This window comes from Ovis canadensis, chromosome X, assembly GCF_042477335.2.
Source record: "Ovis canadensis isolate MfBH-ARS-UI-01 breed Bighorn chromosome X, ARS-UI_OviCan_v2, whole genome shotgun sequence".
Lineage (NCBI taxonomy): Eukaryota > Metazoa > Chordata > Mammalia > Artiodactyla > Bovidae > Ovis > Ovis canadensis.
The window spans coordinates 135963684-135986212 of NC_091727.1; the positions used below are offsets into that span (position 1 = coordinate 135963684).

At 41.7% G+C, this 22529-nt stretch overlaps 1 protein-coding gene across 7 annotated transcripts in view; it reads left to right on the top strand.

The window, feature by feature from the left end:
* The first annotated feature begins 4931 nt into the window (after positions 1–4931).
* Positions 4932–22529, top strand: part of ARMCX5 (armadillo repeat containing X-linked 5) — a 43411-nt gene continuing 25813 nt past the window's right edge. For 2 of the 7 annotated variants that reach the window (XR_011446248.1, XR_011446249.1), the window contains exons 1-2: positions 4941–5188; positions 5294–5403. Coding sequence is in view for 3 of the 7 variants with exons in the window: in XM_070291107.1 (XP_070147208.1) it covers positions 7779–9254 (1476 nt within the window). In the remaining 4 variants the exon portion in view is untranslated. Of the gene's footprint in view, positions 5189–5293; positions 5404–6890; positions 7044–7306; positions 9583–22529 lie in introns of those variants that run through there. The other 5 variants (XR_011446251.1, XR_011446250.1, XM_070291106.1 and 2 more) reach the window with 4 other exon arrangements.

The following is a 22529-nucleotide window of genomic DNA, read 5'->3' on the forward strand; positions in this document are numbered from 1 at the left end:
CACCACCCAGTGTCTATGTTGGGGAGAAAAGTGAGGATCTGGTAGTTACTTGGAATAACTCGGTCTTCAAGGTGATTTTCTGTATATTCACTCAGAACCTTAGAATGTTAAGGTAAAATGGAGATAGGACTATATCTTCAGCTTGTACTCCGTATTTTCTATATGGCTCTTGTATTGTGCTAGAGGTCTACATAGATCGCCAATCACTCTCTCCTCAAGCATTTCTTCCACATCTCTTCATTTATTTTTTATGCTCTTGTAGCATGAGGTGCAAACTTGAGAGTTTTGTATGTTTGTTGGGTGAACTTGCAAAACAGAAAAACAAGCTCATTCAACAAATGACATTCACTGAGTACCTACAATGTCCCAGGCATTAAATATAATAAACACCAGCGTTTCCGCCACTCTGATTTGGATGTTGTTGATATTTAGGTTGGTGTAAGAAGGCCTTAAAAACATCCAAGAAAAGAAGAGAAGTTAAAGGCAAAGGAGAAAAGGAACGATATAAGCATCTGAATGCAGAGTTCCAAGAAGCAAGGAGAGATAAGAAAGTCTTAACAGAACAATGCAAAGAAATAGGGGGAAAAAAAGAGAATGGGTAAGACGAGAAATCTCTTCAAGAAAATTATTGGGAGAATGGCATTGAAACATGTATACTATCATGTAAGAATCGAATCACCAGTCTATGTCCGATGCAGGATACAGCATGCTTGGGGCTGGTGCACGGGGACGACCCAGAGGGATGTTGTGGGGAGGGAGGTGGGAGGGGGGTTCATGTTTGGGATCACATGTACACCCGTGGTGGATTCATGTCAATGTATGGCAAAACCAATACAGTATTGTAAAGTAAAATAAAGTAAAAATAAAACTTAAAAAAAAAGAAAGAAAATTAGAGATACCAAGGGAACATTGCATGCAAAGATGAGAACAATAAAGGACAGAAATGGTATCTTTTGCTAACAGAAGCAAAAGAGATTAAGAAAGGTGTCAAGAATACACAAAAGAACTGTACAAAAAAGGTCTTAATCATCTGGATAACCAGGACGGTGTGATCACTCACCTACAGCCAGACATCCTGGAGTGTGAAGTCAAGTGGGCATCAGGAAGCATTACTACAAACAAAGCTAGTGGAGATGATTGAATTCCAGCTGAGCTATTTCAAATCCGAAAAGAGGATGCTGTTAAAGTGCTGCACTCAATATGCCAGCAAATTTGGAAAACTCAGCAGTGGCCACAGGACTGGAAAAGGTCAGTTTTCATTCCAATCCCAGAGAAGGACAATGCCAAAGAATGTTCAAACTACCTCACAATTTCACTCATTCACATGCTAGCAAGGTAATGCTCAAAATCCTTCAAGCTAGTCTTCAACAGTACGTGAACAGAGAACATCCAGATATTCAAGCTGGTTTAGAAAAGGCAGAGGAATCAGAGATCAAATCGCCAACATCCGTTGGAGCATCAAAAAAGCAAGGTAATTCCACAAAAACATCTACTTCTGCTTCATTGACTACACTGAAGTCTGATTGTGTGGACCACAACAAACTGAAAAATTCTTAAAGAGATGGGAATACCAGACAACCTTACATGTCTCCTAACAAACCTGTATGACAAGAAGTAACAGTTAGAACCAAACATGAAGTAACAGTTAGAACCAAACATGAAACAACAGACTGGTTCAAAACTGGGAAAGGACTATGTCAAGGCTGTATATTGTCACCCTGCTTATTTAACTTATATGCAGAGTACATCATGAGAAATGATGGGCTGGATGAAGTTCAAGCTGGAATCAAGACTGACAGGAGAAATATCGGTAACTTCAGATACGCAGATGACACCACCCTAATGGCAGAAAGCAAAGGGGAACCAAGAGCCTCTTGATGAGGGTGAAAGAGGAAAGTGAAAAAGCTGGCTTAAAACTCAACATTCAAAAAATGAAGATTACAGCATCCGGTCTTATCATTTCATTGCAAATAGATGGGAAAAAACGGAAACAGTGACAGACTTTATTTTCTTGGGCTCCAAAATCAGTGCAGATGGTGACAGCAGCCATGAAATCAAGACTCTTGCTCCCTGGAAGGAAAGCTATGACAAACCTAGACAGTGTATTAAAAAGCAGAGACATCACTTTGCTGACAAAAGTCCATATAGTCAAAGCTATGGTTTTTCTAGTAGTCATGTATGGCCGTTAAGAGCTGGACCATAAAGAAAGCGGAGAGCTGAAGAATTGAGGCTTTCGCACTGTGATGCTGGAGAAGACTCTTGAGAGTCCTTTGGACAGCAAGGAAATAAAACGAGTCAATCGTAAAGGAAATCAATCCTGAATATTCATTGGGAGGACTTATGCTGAAGCTGAAGCTCCAATACTTTGGCCTCTTGATGTGAGCCAACTCATTGGAAAAGACCCTGATGTTGGGAAAGATTGAGGGGCAGGAGAAGTAGGGAGCAACAGAGAATGAGATGGCTGGATAGCATCATCATCAAGTCAATAGACACGAGTTTAAGCAAACTCCAGGAGATGGCGAAGGACAGGGAAGCCTGGAGGTCCTGAAGTTCATGTGGTTGCAAAGATTCTGACAGGACTGAGCAACTGAACAACAATATGGTGGTGAGGCATAAAGAGGGGCCCACAACAAGATAGTTTGGCATTTAACCCATTCTTATTCAGTGCTGCTTTCTTAACTCTCTTCCATTTCATATTCCATTTTAGGTGATAAATAAGGAAACCCTGTGGTGGGGGTATGGGAGTGTGTGTGTTGGGGGAGGGAGGTATTTAAGGGCACAAAGATATCTGAGTACTCATCCTCTTCTATGAGTACAGAATTGTTTTCCACATACCCATAATCAGGCCCTTGCATATTTAGGTGTAGAAAATATTGTGGGCATTCAGAGGGGAGGCAGGGCACAAGAATGGCATATGTACACACCTGCCTAGTATGGTATTAATATGCTTCTCTCCATACATCTGTGCTTTCCCTGTATTCTCAATCCACCTTATCCTCAACTATTTCTGTGCAAAAAATAAAGTAGGCAATAAGGGCCAGAGACTTAGAGAAGAACAAGACCAAGGTGTTTGACATTAATCAGTACATCTGACCAGAGCAGATTTCCAGACTCCCCAACCCATTCATTGGGCAAATGGATTGCTGGGAAGGACAGTTTGGAGGGGCTTGAGAAACCTGTATTCAGGTCAGGAAGCAACAGTTAGAACTGGACATGGAACAACAGACTGGTTCCAAACAGGAAAAGGAGTACGTCAAGGCTGTATATCGTCACCCTGCTTATTTCACTTATATGCAGAGTACATCATGAGAAATGCTGGACTGGAGGAAGCACAAGCTGGAATCAAGATTGCCAGGAGAAATATCAATAACCTCCGATATGCAGATGACATCACCCTTATGGCAGAAAGTGAAGAGGAACTCAAAAGTCTCTTGATGAAAGTGAAAGAGGAGAGTGAAAAAGTTGGCTTAAAGCTCAACATTCAGAAAACGAAGATCATGGCATCTGGTCCCATCACTTCATGGGAAGTTGATGGGGAAACAGTGGAAATACTGTGAGACTTTATTTTGGGGGGCTCCAAAATCACTGCAGATGGTGACTGCAGCCATGAAATTAAAAGACGCCTGCTCCTTGGAAGGAAAGTTATGACCAGCCTAGACAGCATATTAAAAAGCAGAGACATTACTTTGTCAACAAAGGTCTGTCTAGTCAAGGCTATGGTTTTTCCAGTAGTCATGTATGGATGTGAGAGTTGGACTATAAAGAAAGCTGAGCACCAAAGAATTGCTGCTTTTGAACTGTGGTGTTGGAGAAGACTCTTGAGAGTCCCTTGGACTGCAAGGAGATCCAACCAGTCTATCCTAAAGGAGATCAGTCCTGAGTGTTCATTGGAAGGACTGATGTTGAAGCTGAAACTCCAATAATTTGGCCACCTGATTCGAAGAGCTGACTCATTTGAGGCTTCTCTTGTAGCTCAGTCAGTAAAGAATCTGCCTGCAGTGCAGGAGACCTGGGTTCAAACCCTGGGTTGGGAAGATCCCCTGGAGAAGGAAATGGCAAACCACTCTAGTATTCTTGCCTGGAAAATCTCATGGACAGTGCAGCCTAGTGGGCTGCAGCCCAATGGGGTCACAAAGAGATGGGCACGACTGAGAGACTAATACTTGCTGCTGCTGCTGCTAAGTCGCTTCAGTCGTGTCCGACTCTGTGCGACCCCACAGACTGCAGCCTACCAGGCTCTGCCGTCCCTGGGATTCTCCAGGCAAGAACACTGGAGTGGGTTGCCATTGCCTTCTGAGGACTAATACTTACTGATATTTACTGATGCTGGGAAGGATTGAGGGCAGGAGAAGGGGACGACAGAGGATAAGATGGTTGGATGGCATCACCGATTCAATGGACATGGGTTTGGGTCGGCTCCGGGTGTTGGTGATGGGCAACCTGGCATGCTGCGGTTCAGGGGGTCGCAAAGGGTCGGACACGACTGAGCGACTGAACTGAACTTTCATCGAAGGGCTTCTCTCATGGAAGGGACGCATAGTTTCAGAATAGACGAGAATTTACCTTCCTGTGTCAGTCTTGAGCCTGTCGGTCCTGAGCCTCTTTCCCGACCTTTACCCAGACCCCTAAACCCACCCATAGCTGCAGACCTCGGACTTCGGAGAGCGGAATGTGTAAAAACTACATTTTGGTATCTGTCTGCCTCATCAAGTCAGAGCTGATTCACTGACGCCACGTCCCAAAACCCGTACACATTTCAGTTTAGGGGAAAAGACTGTAGGTTTGCGGTAGGGGAGCTAAGAGAAAGGAACTAATACCAGATCCTTTCGTTTAGTCGGCTTTTCACCGACCAGCGGGGGTTTCTCCAAATCCAAACCCCGCCACCGCCCACTCCAGCAGCCGAAACAGCCAGGGAGGGCGGGACCGGGCTCGCCGGAAGAGGAAGTAGCGACAATATGCAAAGCGTGGTATCACTCCGCTTCCGTCAAGCCGGATCCCCTTCAACTCCCCTTTGGCAGCTCTGGTTGTCTGTGTTGTTTCTTGGGATGAGACGAGACAAAGTCTGTGGAGGAAATGGTGGCTGTTAAAGAGTTACTAGGAGCGGCTCCCTGAGGTGTCCTCGGCACAAGAAGAAGGAAATACCAAAAAGTGACAATCGTATGCCAATTGCGGTCCTTCATCTGATAAAGTAGGTATCTCGTCCTGAGTCCCAGGTGCCGGGCCCGTCTCCAAACCGTCGGCGCCATTGTCTCGTGTCCTTGAACTCATCTGACTGTCTGTCCCTCTTTCCTAGGTGTCTGCACCCCTTCGAAGCAAGGAAATGAGAAAGCTACTTCTCATCCAAGCGGAGCAGGTCAATGAAGAGGCGGGCACTGCTTGGGAGTGTGGATACGGGTGTCAGAGGTGAACGTGGGCGATGTGACTTGGTCCTGGGGCACACGGGGTTGGTGAGAGGGAAAGAGGGACAGTGGTCATTTGCGTGGCATACAATGATAAATGAATGATCTACTTCTTGCTAGCTTGACTTCCAGACACTGCACCCTGCCACCATGTTTGGGGAGGGAAAGGAGTGTAGTAGCGGCCTCTAGCGGAGGAATGGCGTATTACAGTAATAGGAGGAGGGGCTCTTGCTGTCCGTGAGAGCAGTTGTCTGGAGAGCCCTGGGAAGGGAGAGTGTAAAAAGAGGTTCTAAATGTTTGGTCCTGGATTAGAAGAGAGTCTCCTGTCCTGGTTACTAGGCTGAGTATTAATAACCCAAGTCTCTCCCCCTGTCTTTTCACTGGGTCATTGAGTGTGTATCATGCGTTTATTTGTGTAGGTCTGTTTCTACGTTTGTGGTTCTCCATGTTTCTGTAAACATGATCTGTAGGGGGCAGTGAACCTCAAAAGGAGGAGTAAGAAGAAGAAAATTGGCATAACCTCTGTAGAGAGGGCAGTGCTTCGGTGTGGTAGGTGGCCAGGACTAGAGCAGGAAGGGATCTAGGGGTAACGCGGCATCTCCTTTCTGCCGGCTTTCCAAACCATCCTGCCTTTTCCTATAGTGTTGAAGAAAATGATAGGCTTTGGGGAGAAGAAGGACACATAAGAACATGAAAATAATACTTTCCATTGATTTCCAGAGCAGTTTCAATGGTTTGAGCATTCCATCCTTACTACCAGCAGCACAGTCTTGCAGCGATTTTTGAATTGTCTCTGCAGGGGAATTGTCAGACAGATTGGAGCAGAGGAGCTTGGGGCTTGGGGGAGGAGAGGAAGAAAGAGAAATTTTTGGCAATCAGGTACTTGTATCCAGAAAGGATCAGTGTCCTAGGTGCTGAATCTACAAGGACTACAATCTCCATTGTCTTCTGTGTCTGTATTTATTTATTTATCTCTGCCCTTGTGAGTCTTTGTGTGTAGATCTGTCTTTAGGTTTGCGGACCTCTCAGTTGTTGTGAAGACTTGTAAACGGGAACCCAGCTTGAAGCTTGGAAATAAAGAGGAAGAGAAATGTTCCCTGTATCTGTTTAGATTGGTGGGAGGGTAGAGTGATTGAGACTAGGGAATTACCTGTCTCTTCTGTTTTGCCAGTTTACTAACCTGTTTGGTCTTCTGCCAATTTAGGTGGAAGCCTTCCTAAGCTTTAGAGGTATAGAAGGGTAATACCTGCTTTTGTTACTTCCCACTTGGTTTTCCTAGCCCATTTCTGAAACAGGAAAATGTTAGGGTAGTCTCTGAAGAGGAATATGATGGGAAACAGGGAGGAGAAGTGGTACTGAATGAAGCAGGGCCATGGGGGAAAGGGACAAGAAGGAGGGAAACACTAGACAAACTACAAATGTAGGGACCAGGGACCAAAGTCAGTCTGCCAGGAGATCAGTTTGCATATCCTCCTGTTTATTTGTCCATAGATCTGCCTTTAGGTCTGCTGTGAGTCTTGTCATCACTGGAAACAAGGAAAGGAGGAGGAGATGACTGCAGATCAGGGAAGGCTTGTGTGTGTGGAGACTTCCTCAGTAGACCTGTAGGATGAAGTAGTGGAGATCTGCCTGGGTGAAGCAGAGGTAAAGAGTCAGCCTAGGGATTCTTCAGCCTCTCTCACTCCCATCCAGCTTTTCCACTCTCTGTGCTCCTGTTTTGTGTCTGGAAGAAAGATTGATTTTACCTGCAATAGTAGGGAACATGAAATGGAGGAAGAGTTTGCTAACTATCTGCCTTTTACACTTAGCACTGAATTTCCATACTTTTCTGTTTCCATGTTGTGCTAATCAACATGGAAAAAAGTTAGAAAAAGACTCAAAGCCCCATTTCCTCCCTCCACTCCTAGGTCCAACTTCAGTGGCAGATCTGGTGGCCTTGGAGTGGCTGAAGACCACCACCCTCCACAGGGCTGTGCTCAGGCACACAGCCATCCTTCCCTTCCCTGAGTGAGCTTCCTCTGCGCATTGTTTATATCACTGGCAGAGCCTGTAGTTCGAAAGGGGGCTGAGTGACAACTGGACTTTGTATGAAAACACCAACCTGGGAGAGACCTTCAGTCAAGGCTGAGACAGGGGTGGGGATATATAACTTGGCCTTGCCTGTAACTTGGATCGTGATTGACTTCGGTGCTGAGGCAAGGGCAGAGGAGGGCCTGGGGCTGGCCTGAAAGCTGGCATCCGTGGCCCTGCCAACACTAAAGCCAAGGCTAAGATCCAAGCCAAGGCAGTGGCTGAGGCATAATTGAAAACGGGACTGGTGACCCAGGCCAAGGCTGGGGGTGGAGCAGCGGCCAGGACACAGTGACCTACACTGAGGCCATGGCTATGACAAGGCAAGTAAGCAAGATGGAATCTAAGGCTAAGACTAGAGTCATGGCTGAGACCAAGGCAACCTCCCTGACAGAACCTAGTGTAGTGTCCCAAACCAAATCAAAGGCCATGCCTATGTCCAAGCTCAGTGCTGTCACCCAGTGTAAAGTGAAGGCTGGTGCTAGAAGTGAAGCCAGTATCGGTTCCAAAGACAGCACTGGGTCCATGTCCCAGAGAAGGAGTGAGGCCAGCGTCAAGTTGAAGGCTGGGGACAGAGCTGGTACTGGAACTCAGTTCAGTGATGAGGATGAAGAAAATGTCTGTTCTTGGTTTTGGACTGGAGAAGAGCCTAGTGTAGGATCTTGGTTCTGGCCTGAAGAAGACAACCCATTTCAAGTGTATAAGCCTCCAGCTAAGATCCAGGAAATGCCCAAGCCTATACCCAAACCTGAACTTACTATAAAGCAAAAAGCAAAAGCATGGTCAAGGGCCAGGTTTTGTGTCCTAGTTCCGGTAGATGGAGGGGAGCCATCCTTACCTCCAGGAGGGAATTGGACTCTGGTTGATACCTTAATTGAAACTCCTCTAGGGATTCGACCTCTGACCAAGATCCCACCGTGGAATGGGCCTTACTTTCAGACTTTAGCTGAGCTCAAAAATCAGGTTAAGTATAGGGAAAAGTATAGGCCCAATCCAAAAACCTGTCGCTGCAAATCATATGTTTTTACTTTAGAGCCTAAAGAGTTTGATAAACTTGTTGCCCTACTTAAGTTAACTACAGATCCTTTCATTCATGAAATAGCTACGATGGTAATGGGTATCAGTCCTGCTTATCCATTTACCCAAGATATAATTCATGATGTAGGTATTACTGTTATGATTGAAAACTTGGTCAATAATCCCAATGTTAAAGAACACCCTAGAACTTTAAATATGGTGGATGACAACGCTGAGTCTTCTGGAGAACCACAAAGAGAGTTGTACATAAATCAAGTGTGTAGGGACATAATCTCTTATCCTTTGAACTCCACCGTGCAGCTGGATGGACTAAAATTATTAGTGCAGCTGAGTGTAAACTTTGAGTACCACCATATAATTGTCAATTACATTCCAGATTTCCTCACTTTGTTAAACAAGGGAAGTGTTAAAACCAAGTTTTATGTTTTAAAAGTGTGTTTGCACTTGTCTAAAAATCAAGCCAATACAAGAGAACTAATCAGTGCCAAAGTGTTGTCATCATTGGTTGCACCCTTTAACAAAAATGAGTCAAAGGCCAATATTCTTAATATCATTGAAATATTTGAGAATATAAATTTCCAATTTAAAAAGAAGGTGAAGCTATTTACCAAGGAAGAGTTCACTAAATATGAACTTATTTCCATATTTCAGGAAGCAAAAGAGTTTGGTCAGAAACTACAAGACCTAGCAGAGCACAGTGATCCTGAAGTGAGAGATAAAGTTATAAGATTAATACTCAAACTCTGAATAGCTATATGTTCTCACAAAACCTTTAGCAGTTTCTTTGGTATTGTAATATGAAACCAATGCAACTTATAAGTTCAGTATTTATGCTATCTGTGCTGATTGAAGGAGCCAATTTTATGGATACCAGATGAACTTGAGAGCTTGAATGTTTGTTGGTTTTCATTGTGCTATATAAGTTCAGATATTTTTAGTATTTTTGCAATATGACCTGATAATGAACCTATTCATCCTGAGTAAGTTATACTTCTGTGCTTTATATTAACATAAGTGTATTCATTTAATATTTCAATTACATGTGAATAAAGTTGCATGCTAAAACTGGTGAAAACATTGTCCTAGTTCTTCGGTTGAAGTCTAGTCAGAGGGATAAAGCACAAATAACAGGATTATAAAGAGCACTGTCTGTGTCTGTAGCAGGGTACAATCAATAAGTTTATGTTGACAGATCCTTTAGTTTCAACATGTTCAAGAAGGAGAATCACTCTACACAAGAAGACAGGACTGTGCTACTAGCTGACATCTGGGCAGATCTGGGAAAAGAGGTGAAGACGTAGACTTTAGGAGTAAAGGAACACAGATGCTTTCGTTCCAGTCTGAGTCTCAGAACTTGTGCTTAGCCTTTCACATATGATGTCTCATCAGGAAGATATTTAACCTGGAAGAAAATTCCTGGTTCTCATCCCCAACTAGCAAAGCCATGGTAGTGTGGTTCTAAAAGGACCTAGTCTCCTTGTGTCCTCAACATCCAGGTGCCCAGCCTTGGGGTACCAAGTTTACTGCTTCATCTGAGGCTCCCTCCCCTGTATTCCTGGGTCTCAGGGGAGTGCCTTTCTAAGGTCTAACCACAGAAATTGCTTCATGGATAATCTCATTTGCCCCATCTTTATGATTGCTCTCATATTTGCTTTTATTTGCTGCCCAGTGCTTTGGACTTGGTGATTTACACCTATGCTTGGTGACAGTGCCCTGTTTGTGCTGATCCCTTTTGATCTGAGCTCAGCTCTATGAGACAGCCACAGGGTACCAAAGTCCTTTAGGAGTGTGTGGTTAGGAAGAAATTAATTCCCCTAATCCCACTACTTATTTATTTGTACAGTTTACAGAGCTGAAGCCATGTTGTCTATACTACCTCAGCTCCTCCTGTTTATACCTAACAGAACCTAGGTTCTGGTTAAGAGTTTGCGGCATAGAATGCCAGAGTTTAGATTGGGATCTGGGATCCCCTTTGCCTCTCCTACCTTCTATCTCCTTTGCTGTTATCATCCTCTTTCCTTAACTGCCAGCATTGGAAAATGCAGTGTACAAATACTGATCTTCCTATTGAATCTTCTCTCTGTCCTTACTTTTTATGTGTTTGAGGGGAAGGCTTAAACTGAAAAATCTCTACAAGATGTCATGCCCCCCTAGTTTCCACAATTATCTTTCATTTCTATTAAGGTCAAATCTGAATCTATCTTCTGTGTGTCTAGGAGTTGAAATGAAGGACAGCCACAGATGTGCATTAAGGGTGAAAAAATGCAGGCCAGCTTTTTGCAACATATAGTAGATGATATTTGAAGTTCTTTATAACTTGTTTTTAATCCACAGAACTCCCATAGCCTGGAGTTCCATCTGTGGGTGCTGCCTTCAGAGCTGGGGATTTTCACAGAACTGTTGGACCAGACCCTTTGAAAGTATTCTGTGTCTTAAATGCCCTATGGAGCACACACTTAAAACAGTTGATTGTAGAATTTTCCATCAGCTAAAGAGAAGGGTGAGTGTTGGGTGTGTAGGTGTATCAGAGCAAGAAGCTGATGGGTTTCTCCTTGGTTGGGAATTATGGAAGGCAGAATCAGTTTCCAAATGGTTCATTGCTCATCTCTTGTTTCATCTCCTTTCCTGGAAAAATAATTCAAGCAAACCCATGTAGTATCAGGGCTGATCCAGATATTACTTCTCTCAGTGTGTTGCCGGCTGGGGGTAAAACCCAGTGTAGATTTCTCCTCTTCCCTGTCATTAAGTAAAAGCCGAACTCCTCCTACAACACAACTGGATCATGAGCATCTACTGACCCTTTGCTGTGCCCTTAATTTTAAAAGAGGAACTTTCAGAGGAAATCCATCTACATATCACCAGATTCCCTAGCAAGGCTTTCAAGGCACAATATCCTTCAGGATTTTTCCATTGTCTGCGTTATATGCCACTAGTGACCTGCATTCAACCTACAGGGGTCTTCAGGTTCTCTGAAACACCTTAGGTGAGAAATCCTGGTCCACAACTAACAGTTCATCCCTCAGAGAACCAGTGATCAAGCACAAAAAACCTTTTAGAGAAGAGGCACACTCTCATCCTTCAGTCTTCATAACAGATAATTTCTTCTGAGTCAAAACCAGTCTGATATGAAAACCAAAAACTTCTGCGGCTGCCATCCCTTGGTATATAAATCGCAAGTGGATGAAAAACCAAAGGAAATGACTCAAAGGTTGTACCTTTTTCATTTGAGATTCCTGTTAAAGTAATGTGATTTTTCTGGTATACCAAGAACAGTGGTAGGAAGTTTTACGATTTACATAAATCCATTAATGTCATTATATATGTAGTAAAGTTTCAAAATACAATCTTAAAATTTCCAAAGATAGCCTAGATGAACAACACAGTTAATTCCCTCTCTCTCTTCATTCTGCAAGAAACATGGCTCCATTGTATAGGAAAAAAATATTTTCTTTTTGGGGACTGTTGTGGCCACCCCTCAGAGATGAAATACATTATCACTCCAGATTTTGTTCAGATGCCTGTATTGATAATGTCACACATATATACACACCAAGACAGTATAAAAAGTTATTACTCAGTAATGAGGCTTTCTGGGCAGAGCAGGATAGCTCCCAGACAGGTCTGAAAATGGCTTAGGAGAATAGGACAAGAAGTTGACCTTTGGGTTTTATGGTAGCTAAGAGATGGGTTCAGATTGAGGGTCCTGCAGATGGTTTGAACTTTTGACAGTGCCTAAGGAGGGAGCACCTTGGCTTTCTGATCAGCTAGCCCAGATGTGGGAGAGAGGGGGAAGATATCAACTTATTCATATGTGGAGCAGAGGAGAGGGAGGGGTATGGCTTAAAACCTATCAAGTAGTCAAAAAAATGAAGTCAGCCTTTTTATTATAGGGACTGTAACATATCAGCTTTTTTTTTTTTTAACCAGTCATAACTTAAAGCATATACAGATAAGTTTCTATTGTAATTGAAGCAAAAAATCATTTTTGGTTAATCAAACTTCCCTGAAATAGTTTTGTTCTGGCATCTTTGTCCCCAGAGCTCAATCTACCAGAATATCCTAAGAGTTACAATGATTTAATAAACCAGTGACATGGATATCTTGAGTAACTTAAGTGTTGACTCCACTACATCAATAACAGGATTTGATGAATAATATAATGAATAAGAAGTATTTTCCTTAAACATTTCTCAGAGCAAAACCATGAAACTTACTCAGTTTGGCTTTAAAATTAGCAACATGCTTCAAATGATGCCATTGATAAATTAAAAAGACAACTCATAGGATAGGAGAAAATATTTGCAAATCATATATATGATATGGAACTGGTATCCAGAATATATAATGAACTCTTGCCACCCAATAAAGACAAATAAAAAGCAATTAAAATTGCAAAGGATTTGATTAGACATGTTTTCAAAGAAGATATGTAAATGTCCAATAAACACATGAAAATATGCCCAACATCGTTAGAGAACTGCAAATCAAAACCACAATGATACCATTTCACACCCACTGGATGGCTATAATTCTTTAAAAAAAAATGGGTAATAGTGTTGGCAAGGATGTAAAAAGTTTGGAACCCTTGAACCTACTGGTGGAAATGTAAAAAGTTGCAGTCAATGTACAAAACAATTTGGCAGTTGTCTCTAGTGTGTGTGTTAGTCGCTCAACCATGTCCGACTGTTTGGGACCCTATGGACTGTAGCACACCAGGCTCCTCTGTCCATGTCCAGTATTCTCCAGGCAAGAATACTGGAGTGGATTGCAGTTCCCTTCTGCAGGGAATCTTCGCGACCCAAGGATTGAACCCAGGTCTCCTGCATTTCAGGCGGAGTCTTTACTGCCTAAGCTACCAGGGAAGCCCAGTGTACCATGTCTTAATTACGTGACACCCAAGTTTGAATTAATATGAGCTTAGTTTCAAGAGTAAAAGTCTGCCCTTAACGCTCAATTTCCCTCTTTATGTTATTGTCACAAATTAGATCTTTATACATCATGTCCATTAGTACAGATTTTTAGTTATAACTTATGCATTTGGCTTTTAAAATACAGTATAAATTTATCCATGTTGTGACAAATGGCACAATTTCATTTTTTAAATTAATTTATTTTTTAATGAAGGATAATTGCTTTACAGAATTTTGCTGTTTTCTGTCAATTTCATTCTTTTTAAAGGCTGAGTAATCTCTGTGTGTGTGTGTGTGTGTGTGTGTGTGTGTATCTTCTTTTTCCATTCGTCTGTTGATGGACATCTAGGTTGTTTCCACATTTTGGTTAATGTAAATAATGCCGCAGTGAATATAGGGTGCATATATCTTTTAAAGTTAGTGTTGTTGTGTTCTTCAGTTAAATTATCAGCAGTGGGGTTGCTTGATGTTATGCCAGTTCTATTTTTGAATTTCTGAGCAACTGTTTTCCATAGTGGCTGCACCAGTTTACATTACCACCAGCAGGTGCATCAGGATTCCCTTTTTTCCACATCCTTGCCAACATGTTACTTCTTGTCTTTTGGATAATAGCCATTCTAACAGGTATGAGATAATATCACGTTGTAGTTTAAATTTGCATTTCCTTGATGATTAGTGATGTTGAGCATCTTTTCATGTGTCTATTGGCCTTTTGTATGTCCTTTAGAGAAATGTCCATTCAGGTTCTGTGCCCATTTAAAAAAAATTTTTTTTTTTACTTTACAATACTTCGGTTTTGCCATACATCAACATGAATCCGCCATTCCTGAACCACCCCCCCCCCCCTCCCCACACCATCCCTCTGGGTTATCCTAGGGCACCAGCCTCAAGCATCCCGTATCCTGCATCGAACCTAGATTGGCAATTCGTTTCTTATATGATATTATACATGTTTCAAATTTTTAATCTGTTCATTTTTCTTTTCATATTGAATTATGTAATTTTTTAATAATTTGCATATAACCCCCTTGTCAGATATATCATTTACAATAATTTTCTCCCATTCCATATCTTGTCCTTTCATTTTGCTGATGGTTTGCTAGGTGAAATAAGTCAGAGAAAGACAAATATGATATGAGCTCACTTATATGTGGAATCTAAAAGATGAAACAAAACGGAAACAGAGGGAGTTCTCTGCTACCCTAGTGCTTAGGATTCTGGGCTTTCACTGCTATGGCCCAGGTTAAATTCCTGGTTGGGAACTGAGATCCCATAATCTGTGCAGACGAAAACAAAACAAAACAAAAACAAAAACTAGAAAACGTAAACAGACTTACAGATACAGAGAGCGATGGTTTCCAGAGGGGAGGAAGGTGGAGGGTATCATGGTGCAGTAGGTGAACAAATCATACAATATTTATTATTTGTGTCTGGCTTCTTCATATATTTTCAAAGTTCATCCTTGTAGCATGTATCAAAATTTTATTTCTTTTTACAACTGAATAATAGTTCATTGCTGGTATATACCACATTTTGTTTATCCATTCATCTGTCAATGGACATTTTGGTTGATTCCAATTTTTGGCTGTTGTGAATAATGCTAAGAACATTGGTGGCATAAATATCTGATTCAGTCTTTGCTTTCAGTTATTTTGGTTAAATAACTAGAAGTGGAATTGATACATCATATGGTAATTCTATGTTTAATTTCTTTGAAGAACTGACATACTGTTTTCCACAGTGGCTACATCATTTTTCATTCTCATCAGCAATGCACATGGGTATCAATTTCTCCACATCCTTGCCAGCATTTGTTATTTTTCTGTATAGTACCCATCTTAATGTGTATGAAGTGGTATCTTGTGGTTTTGCTTTGTATTTCCCTAATGACCAGTGATGTTGTGCATCTTTTCATGTGCTTCTTGGCTATTTGCATATCTTCTTTGAAAAAAATGTCTATTTGAGGCCTTTGCCCTTAATGAGGGCTTCCTTAATAGCTCAGTTGGTAAAGAATCTGCCTGCAGTGCAGGAGACCTCTGTTTGATTCCTGGGTCGGGAACGTCTGCTGGAGAAGGGATAGGCTACCCACTCCAGTATTCTTGGGCTTCCCTTGTGGCTCAGCTGGTAAAGAATCCGCCTGCAATGCGGGAGACCTGGGCTCAATCCCTGTGTTGGGAAGATCCCCTGGAGAAGGGAAAGGCTACACACTCCAGTATTCTGCCCTGGAGAATTCCATAGACTGTGTAGTCCACTGAGCAACTTTCACTTTCACTTCACTTTGCCCTTAAAAATAAACCCTTAAAGATAGGGATGTTTGGTCTTTTTTGTTATTGTTGTTGACTTTTAGGAGCCCTTTAAATATTCTTGATATTAACCCCTTATTGTATATATGATTTGCAAGTATTTTATCCCGTATAGAACGGGCTTGCCTTTTCACTGTCTTGAAAGGATCTTTTGATACACCTAAGCTTTTAATTTTGACAGAGTCCAGTTTATTTTTTCTTATGTTTTGGTGTTCTATCCAAGAAATCATTGCCAAACTCAATGCCATTAAGTTCTTCCCTATATTTTCTTCTAAGAGTTTCAGTGTTTTAGCTCTTGAGTTGGTCATTGATCCACTTTGAATTAATTTTAGTATGTGGTATGGGGCTTCCCTGGTGGCTCAGATGTTGAAGAATCTGTCTGCACTGTGAGAGACCTGGGTTTGATCCCTGGCTCAGGAATATCCCCTGGAGAGGGGAATGGCTACCCACTCCAGTATTCTTGCCTGGAGAATTCCATGGGCAGAGGAGCCTGGTGGAAAGACACGATTGAGTGACTAACACTTTCACTCTCACATGTGGTATGAGATAAAGCTCCAAATCCATTCTTTTGCATGTGGATATCCAGTTTTCCCAACACCATTTCTTGAAAAGAATGTTCATTCCCCATTGAATGGTCTTGGTACCCTTGTCAAAACTCATTTGGCCACATATATGCAAAGGATTATTTCTTGGCTCTTTATTCTGTTTCACTGGTTTGTGTGTCTGTCTTTATGCCAGTACCATACTGTTGAGATTGCTGCAGTTACTGTAGTAAGCTTTGTGTGTTATTGTGATTTATAAGGAATATAATTGGTCATTCAGATGACCAGGATATATTTCTCATATATATTTGGTCTCCATCCACTGTCCCTGGCTCACAGCTCCTGAAACCCTTGAAATTTCCTGAATAAGAGCAATGAGAACACCTTTTGTGATAATGTTTGGTCTCTTATTCTCAGTTCCTGAAATCCACTTCAGAGCCATTATGGTGAAATGAGTGTTTTGTTATTCATTTGTTGTTCAGTTGCTAAGTTGTGTCTGACTCTTTGGGACCCCATGGACTGCAGGATGCCAGGCTTCCCTGCCTTTTCCCACCGCAACTGGGTTTATGCTAATGAGATGACTTTTGGAAAGCACCAGAGATAGTGACCCATTGCCAGAGGAACCAACCCTGTGATTAGAAGTTGTAATATTCAGTCCAAACCCCTCCTATTACTTCCTGGGAAGGGAGAGAATGTAGAAGTTGAATCAACCACCAGTAGCCAATGATTTAATCAATCATGTCCATGTAATGAAGCCTCGATAAACACCCAAAAGGATGGGATTTGGAGAGCTTCAGACTTGGAGAACACATGAAGATTCTGGGAGCGTGGAGCACTAGGAGAGAGCATGGAAGCTCTACACCCATTCCCCATACCTTGTCCTATGTAATCCAACTGGCTGTTTCTGAATTACATCCTTTGATAATAAACTAGTAATCTGGTAGGTAAAGTGTTTTTCTGAATTCTGTAGGTCACTCTAGAAAATTAATTAAAACCAAGGAGGAGGCCATAGGAACCTTTGATTTATAGCCAGTTGGTCATAAGTACAGGTAACAACCATGGCTTGAGATTGACATTTGAAGTGAAGGCAGTCTTAGGGGACTGGGTCCCTAACCTGGGGAATCTGATGCTATCTCTGGGTAGATAGTATCATAATTAAGTTTACTTGTAGGACACCTTGCTGACATTTGAGAATTACTTGTTAGTATAGGAAACCACCTCCCCCTCTCCACCTTCTGACGCATACACATTGGAAATGGGTTCAGAACTACTTTAGTTATTATCAGAGAAGTGGGATTTGTTAGAAAGCCCTGGCTCACGTAAACATGTAGTTTGGGAAAAGAAAGGATAAAAAGGTGGGGGATGAGGAACCTTTGATTCATGATTATACATGGTATGGAGCAACAGCTGTGGTACAATCTGATACGAAGGGTAAAAGTTACCAGTGGAATTTAGGGATGGATCTGTCGATGAGAAATTAGTAGTCAATCTAAGAAAGACATGAAAATTTTATTTGAAGCAACCTGAGGATTATAACTATGGAGGCAGACTTTCTGAAAGTTCTGAGAACTGTCCCATTTGTTAGAGGTCAAAGCGCAGTTATATCGTTTTTGAGACGAAGGATTATATGTCAACTGACAAATTGATACAATCCAGGTCTGCGAGTACAGAGTGAGTAGTGGGTCACCATGACTCCTTACAGATTGAGAAGGAAGGTTATATCCTAGAGAGATCTGATTAGTGCAGGTGCACAGTACACACTGAAGGGAAGGGAGGAGGCCCAAATGGTCAGAGAGCAATTTTATGTTTACATATTCTTGTCTTGCCATAAAATTAGAATTTTATTTCATCAGATCCAACTCTTGGGGAGTTGTCTCACTAGATGAATAAGGAAGTGCAGACTAATAAGAAAAAAGGTAAATATACAATCTTGGTAATTATCTGTTAATAGCTAAAGTAAAAGAGAGTGTTAGATCAGACCCTGATGTTAGACCAAGCTCAGATTTCAGTGAGTCTCATCCTCAACCAGTAGCCTCACAGCTGCCTCCACCCCAAGGTAAAAATTATGCAGAGGCAACAGAAAGTACCTCTAAAACCTCCAGTTACTAGGAAGGTAGTCATGTAGGGGGAGGGCAAAACCAAAACACTACTGAAACCAGGGGACATTAATGTGAAGGAGTTGTTTTATTTTGTAGATCAATATCATCAGTCTTCTGAGGAACCTTTACTGAAATGTATTGTGAGAACAACTGATTTAGAAGTTGTGTCTTTGGTTTTGAATGCTGCAGAATGAAAGAGCATGTTTGGGTTGGCACAGGACGCACAGATCACTATAGAACAATCACAGATGGCTATATGTGATCCAGACACACAGGCGGTTATTCCTGGTAGATGGGATAAAAATCACTGTAAGGTCTGTTTACCCTGAGAAGGGGACTGCCCATCTTTCTGTATGAATGGAAACTGGATTACCCCAGATGAAGCAGCTGATACGCTTTGTATGCAAACCTTGTGGGACTGGCTTTATGAATACCAGGATATTCACCCAATGAATATACTTGTCACCCAGTCTTGGTAGATGCTATGTTAAAGTGCTCCTTTTGTATGGATACCCTATTGTAACCTTACTGCCACAAAACTGAGGGACAGTTCAAAAAGCCTTATGAAATGTACTGTCTCAGCTTCCTCTCATGGTCTTATTGATGCTAGTAAAAATATTAAGTTATTAACAAGAGAATGGAGAAGGCAGGGAAGAGAATCAAGAGAATGGTTTTATCAGGGGAGAAATTTTAAACAGTTAAGAATAAGGTAAATAAAGCTAATGTTGATAGGAGTGGAGCAAAGAAGAAAGAGTCATGGAACTTATCCTAGCAGAATGGAAATCTTTAGATAGTAATTAAGGAGTGGAATGAATAAAACAGATATTGGTGGCCCCCCAGCATTAAATAGCCCCAGATAAGTCAGCTCTGTTTACCACAATTTTGAGAAAATTTGAAAGCCAGAAAACAGAAATTACAATGAGAAATCTGACCAATCACTTAGGGCAGTAGTAAGACAATCAATATAAGATGGACAAATCTCATCTAAGGTTTAAGACATATAACATTTTATATGTCTTATACATAAGAGTCCCTTGGCTCTTGCTAAGATCTAAAGCCTTTTGCATAAGCTTGGATAAAATAGTCAGATGGTGGAGAAAAGATTCCAAGACTCCTTGATACAGAAGTCTACAAACTGGTGCCAAAATCCATTGATGAAACCTTGACTCAGGCTGCAGTTCAATTGAGAGAACATATAAGTGTAAGGGTTAATTAAATTATGAAAGTTGGAATGTTACCCAAATCTTTTTTAGGAATGGAAATTATGTCTGACTGGGGGAACGCTTCCCTTACATAGTATTGTAAAACCAAAACCCATTGATGAAGTCCTGATGGAGGCTACAATTATGAATGTAGGGTTGATGAAGTTAAGGTAAAAGTTTGTAGGAGGACTGATGCATTTTAACAGGTTTCATGTGAAGTGATTGCATCTTTTTTTTTTTCCTTTTTACTTGATGGTATTATGGGGATGGACATTGTATCTGACTGATGAATATTTCCCATACCTAGTAGTGTAAAACAGAAGGCAGGTAAATCCACCCTTCAAGCAGTGTTAATTGGTCATGCTAAATGGGAACCAGTAAGATTGCCTGAGCCAAAACAGTGTAGAATAGAGGCTGAGGTAGGCTGTGCTTGGTAGGCTGTGTGATAGCCCTATGTGAGGTATATAAGTTGTGTCTGACACTTTTGCAACCCCATGGACTGTAGTTCACCAGGCTCCTCTGTCCATAGAATTTCCCAGGCAAGAATCCTGGAGTGGGTTGCCATTTCCTTCCTGACTGGGGCTTATGGCAAGAGTCTGTAAGCACCTCACAGTGACAATTACTGGCACTTTGGACTAGATTTCCATTTGAGGGGCATTTTACTACCTTGCAATCAGAGATGAATTGAAGCTACCCTTATGACTGACTGAAGGGCATAAAGTGATCTTGAAACTTGAAATAGCCATAATGTCTAGGATAATGGGACTGGCAGTGCCCAGGAGAGTTCCACAGTAAAATGAGAATGGTTGGTAAAGGAACAGGCTGCATGAGTGATGCAAGGATGAGGTACTCCTGAGAGCAGAGGGCCTCTTTTCACTAAGGGCTGACTCTGAAACTGTGTGAGGTGCTGCTGGATTCTGTTGTAATGTGTACAGTGCCATATAAAGAGCCCTTAACTGACCAACAAAGAGCTGCTTGACTTGTGGATGGCCAGTTTCATGGGAAATGGACAATATTTTAGAAGTGTTTGGGAGGCCAGCACCCCTGATTGAAGAAGGTAAAAATAGATCAGCCTGGTGTGCTGAATTGTATGTCATTTTCCTAGCAGTGGTGGAATTGAGAAATGGCAAAAGCCCTTATGTTTGGGTTTTTACCTACACTTGGGCAGTAACCCATGGCCTGGCCATATGGTCAGGTAGATAGGCAATGGAAAACTGGACTCTTAAAGGGATGACCATATAGGGCACAGCTCCATGGAAACCACTGGGAATTTAAGGGGGTACATTAAACTAGGACATATTGATGCTCATCAGAAGAACCCCCTTCCAAGGTTCAGAAGGTGATTGGAACCACCAAGTGGACCTTTTGGTGTGCTTCCTTGAGTTTGCCACCTGGGTCCATGAAATGAGTGGACATGGGGAAAGGGCAGCAAGGCAAAGATGGGCTGAATCCAGATATATTTCTCTTACACCACCTGAGGCAATGCCAGTAAGAACTGTTCTGTATGCCAGCAAAAGAGACAGACTGCAGATGGCTATGTGGCAGATTCCCTGGGAGTGGGGGGAGGCCCTGATTATAGTTGACAGACTAATTATAGTCAGACTAATGCTAGCAGCCCTGGGGGCTACAAATGAGTCTTGATAGGAATGCAGGATTAGATATTGACTCTTTACTGGGTTTTACCTACTCAGTGGTAGATGGCAAATGCTCAAAGTACTGTAAGAAAAGATGTTGCGCAAGTTTGGACAGTTGAGCGTCACTTCTTCAGATGAAGGAACATACAGACTTTCCATTGCGTGATGTCCATCAATGATGAAAAAAAAATAACCTTTTTAGAGTCATAGTTTGACAGAGAATTGAAATGGGCTGTTAAAATATTGGTTATTTAAAATGCGGGAGTGGGGGCCGGGTAAAGGCATGAAGGGCTGGCTTATGTCCCTTTTCATGTACTCATTCTCAACTTGAATATGAGTGGGGCTAAAAGAGTGTTCCCACAGGATAGAGTTGTGTTTTTTTCTGGTGGATCCAGGGAATAGGGGGTGGGGAAAATACTGGTATTCTCTCTTCTCCATATCACCTCAACTTCTTCTTTTCTGTACTACTTGTTACAATGTTTTCAGGACCAGGGCTGCAACTACAAGGGCCTGAAACAGGGAAGATTCCTAAGCAAGAAAATGTTTACCTTTATGTCAGAATTCCTAAGGATATTAGGAGGATATGCCTTCACCCAATCTAGTAAAATTAGGGTTAACAGTGAATACAGCTATACTGCCTATTGATAGCTCACCTACGTAACTTCTGCTCATGTGTAGCCTTACCTTATCTGACTAAAAGTGAACTGAGGGAGCAGGACTTGCTAGACTCGTATTGCTGCCTACCATTTATACAAGTACAGTGACTAAACCTAACACCCTTTCCAAAGATGGAAAAGTTTGGGTTTCAGTGAAGAGAATGAAAAATATTAGTAACTGAGGGTTAGAAAACGAATAAATGGGTTATGTAATGAGAGAAACTCAGTATTACATGCACATCTCAAAAGAGGCCCAGAGCAAAAGATCTCTTTTGTCTCTCAGCTCAATTATACTGGATGCCTGAAATGGTTTAGCTGTATATTGCTGATAACCACTTCTGTTCTTGGAGCCTGACAGGATTGAATAGAAGCCTGCAAACCTGAGTGACCTTGCACTGGGAGACATTTTCATAAGATTTGATAATGGACTGGATGATTATTAGTGATTGAATATGCTATATATTTTTAACATTTTTCATTGTTTTTCTATAAAGGATCTGTGATATATTTGTTATTAAGATGATCAAAATCTATTTCTCATGTATATTTGGTCTCCATCCATGGTTCCTAGCTCACAGGTCCCAAAACCCTGGGCATTTCCTGAGTGATAAGAGCAATTGGAGCATCTTTTGTCATAATATTTGGTCTATTGTCCTCAGTTTGTAAAATCAACTTT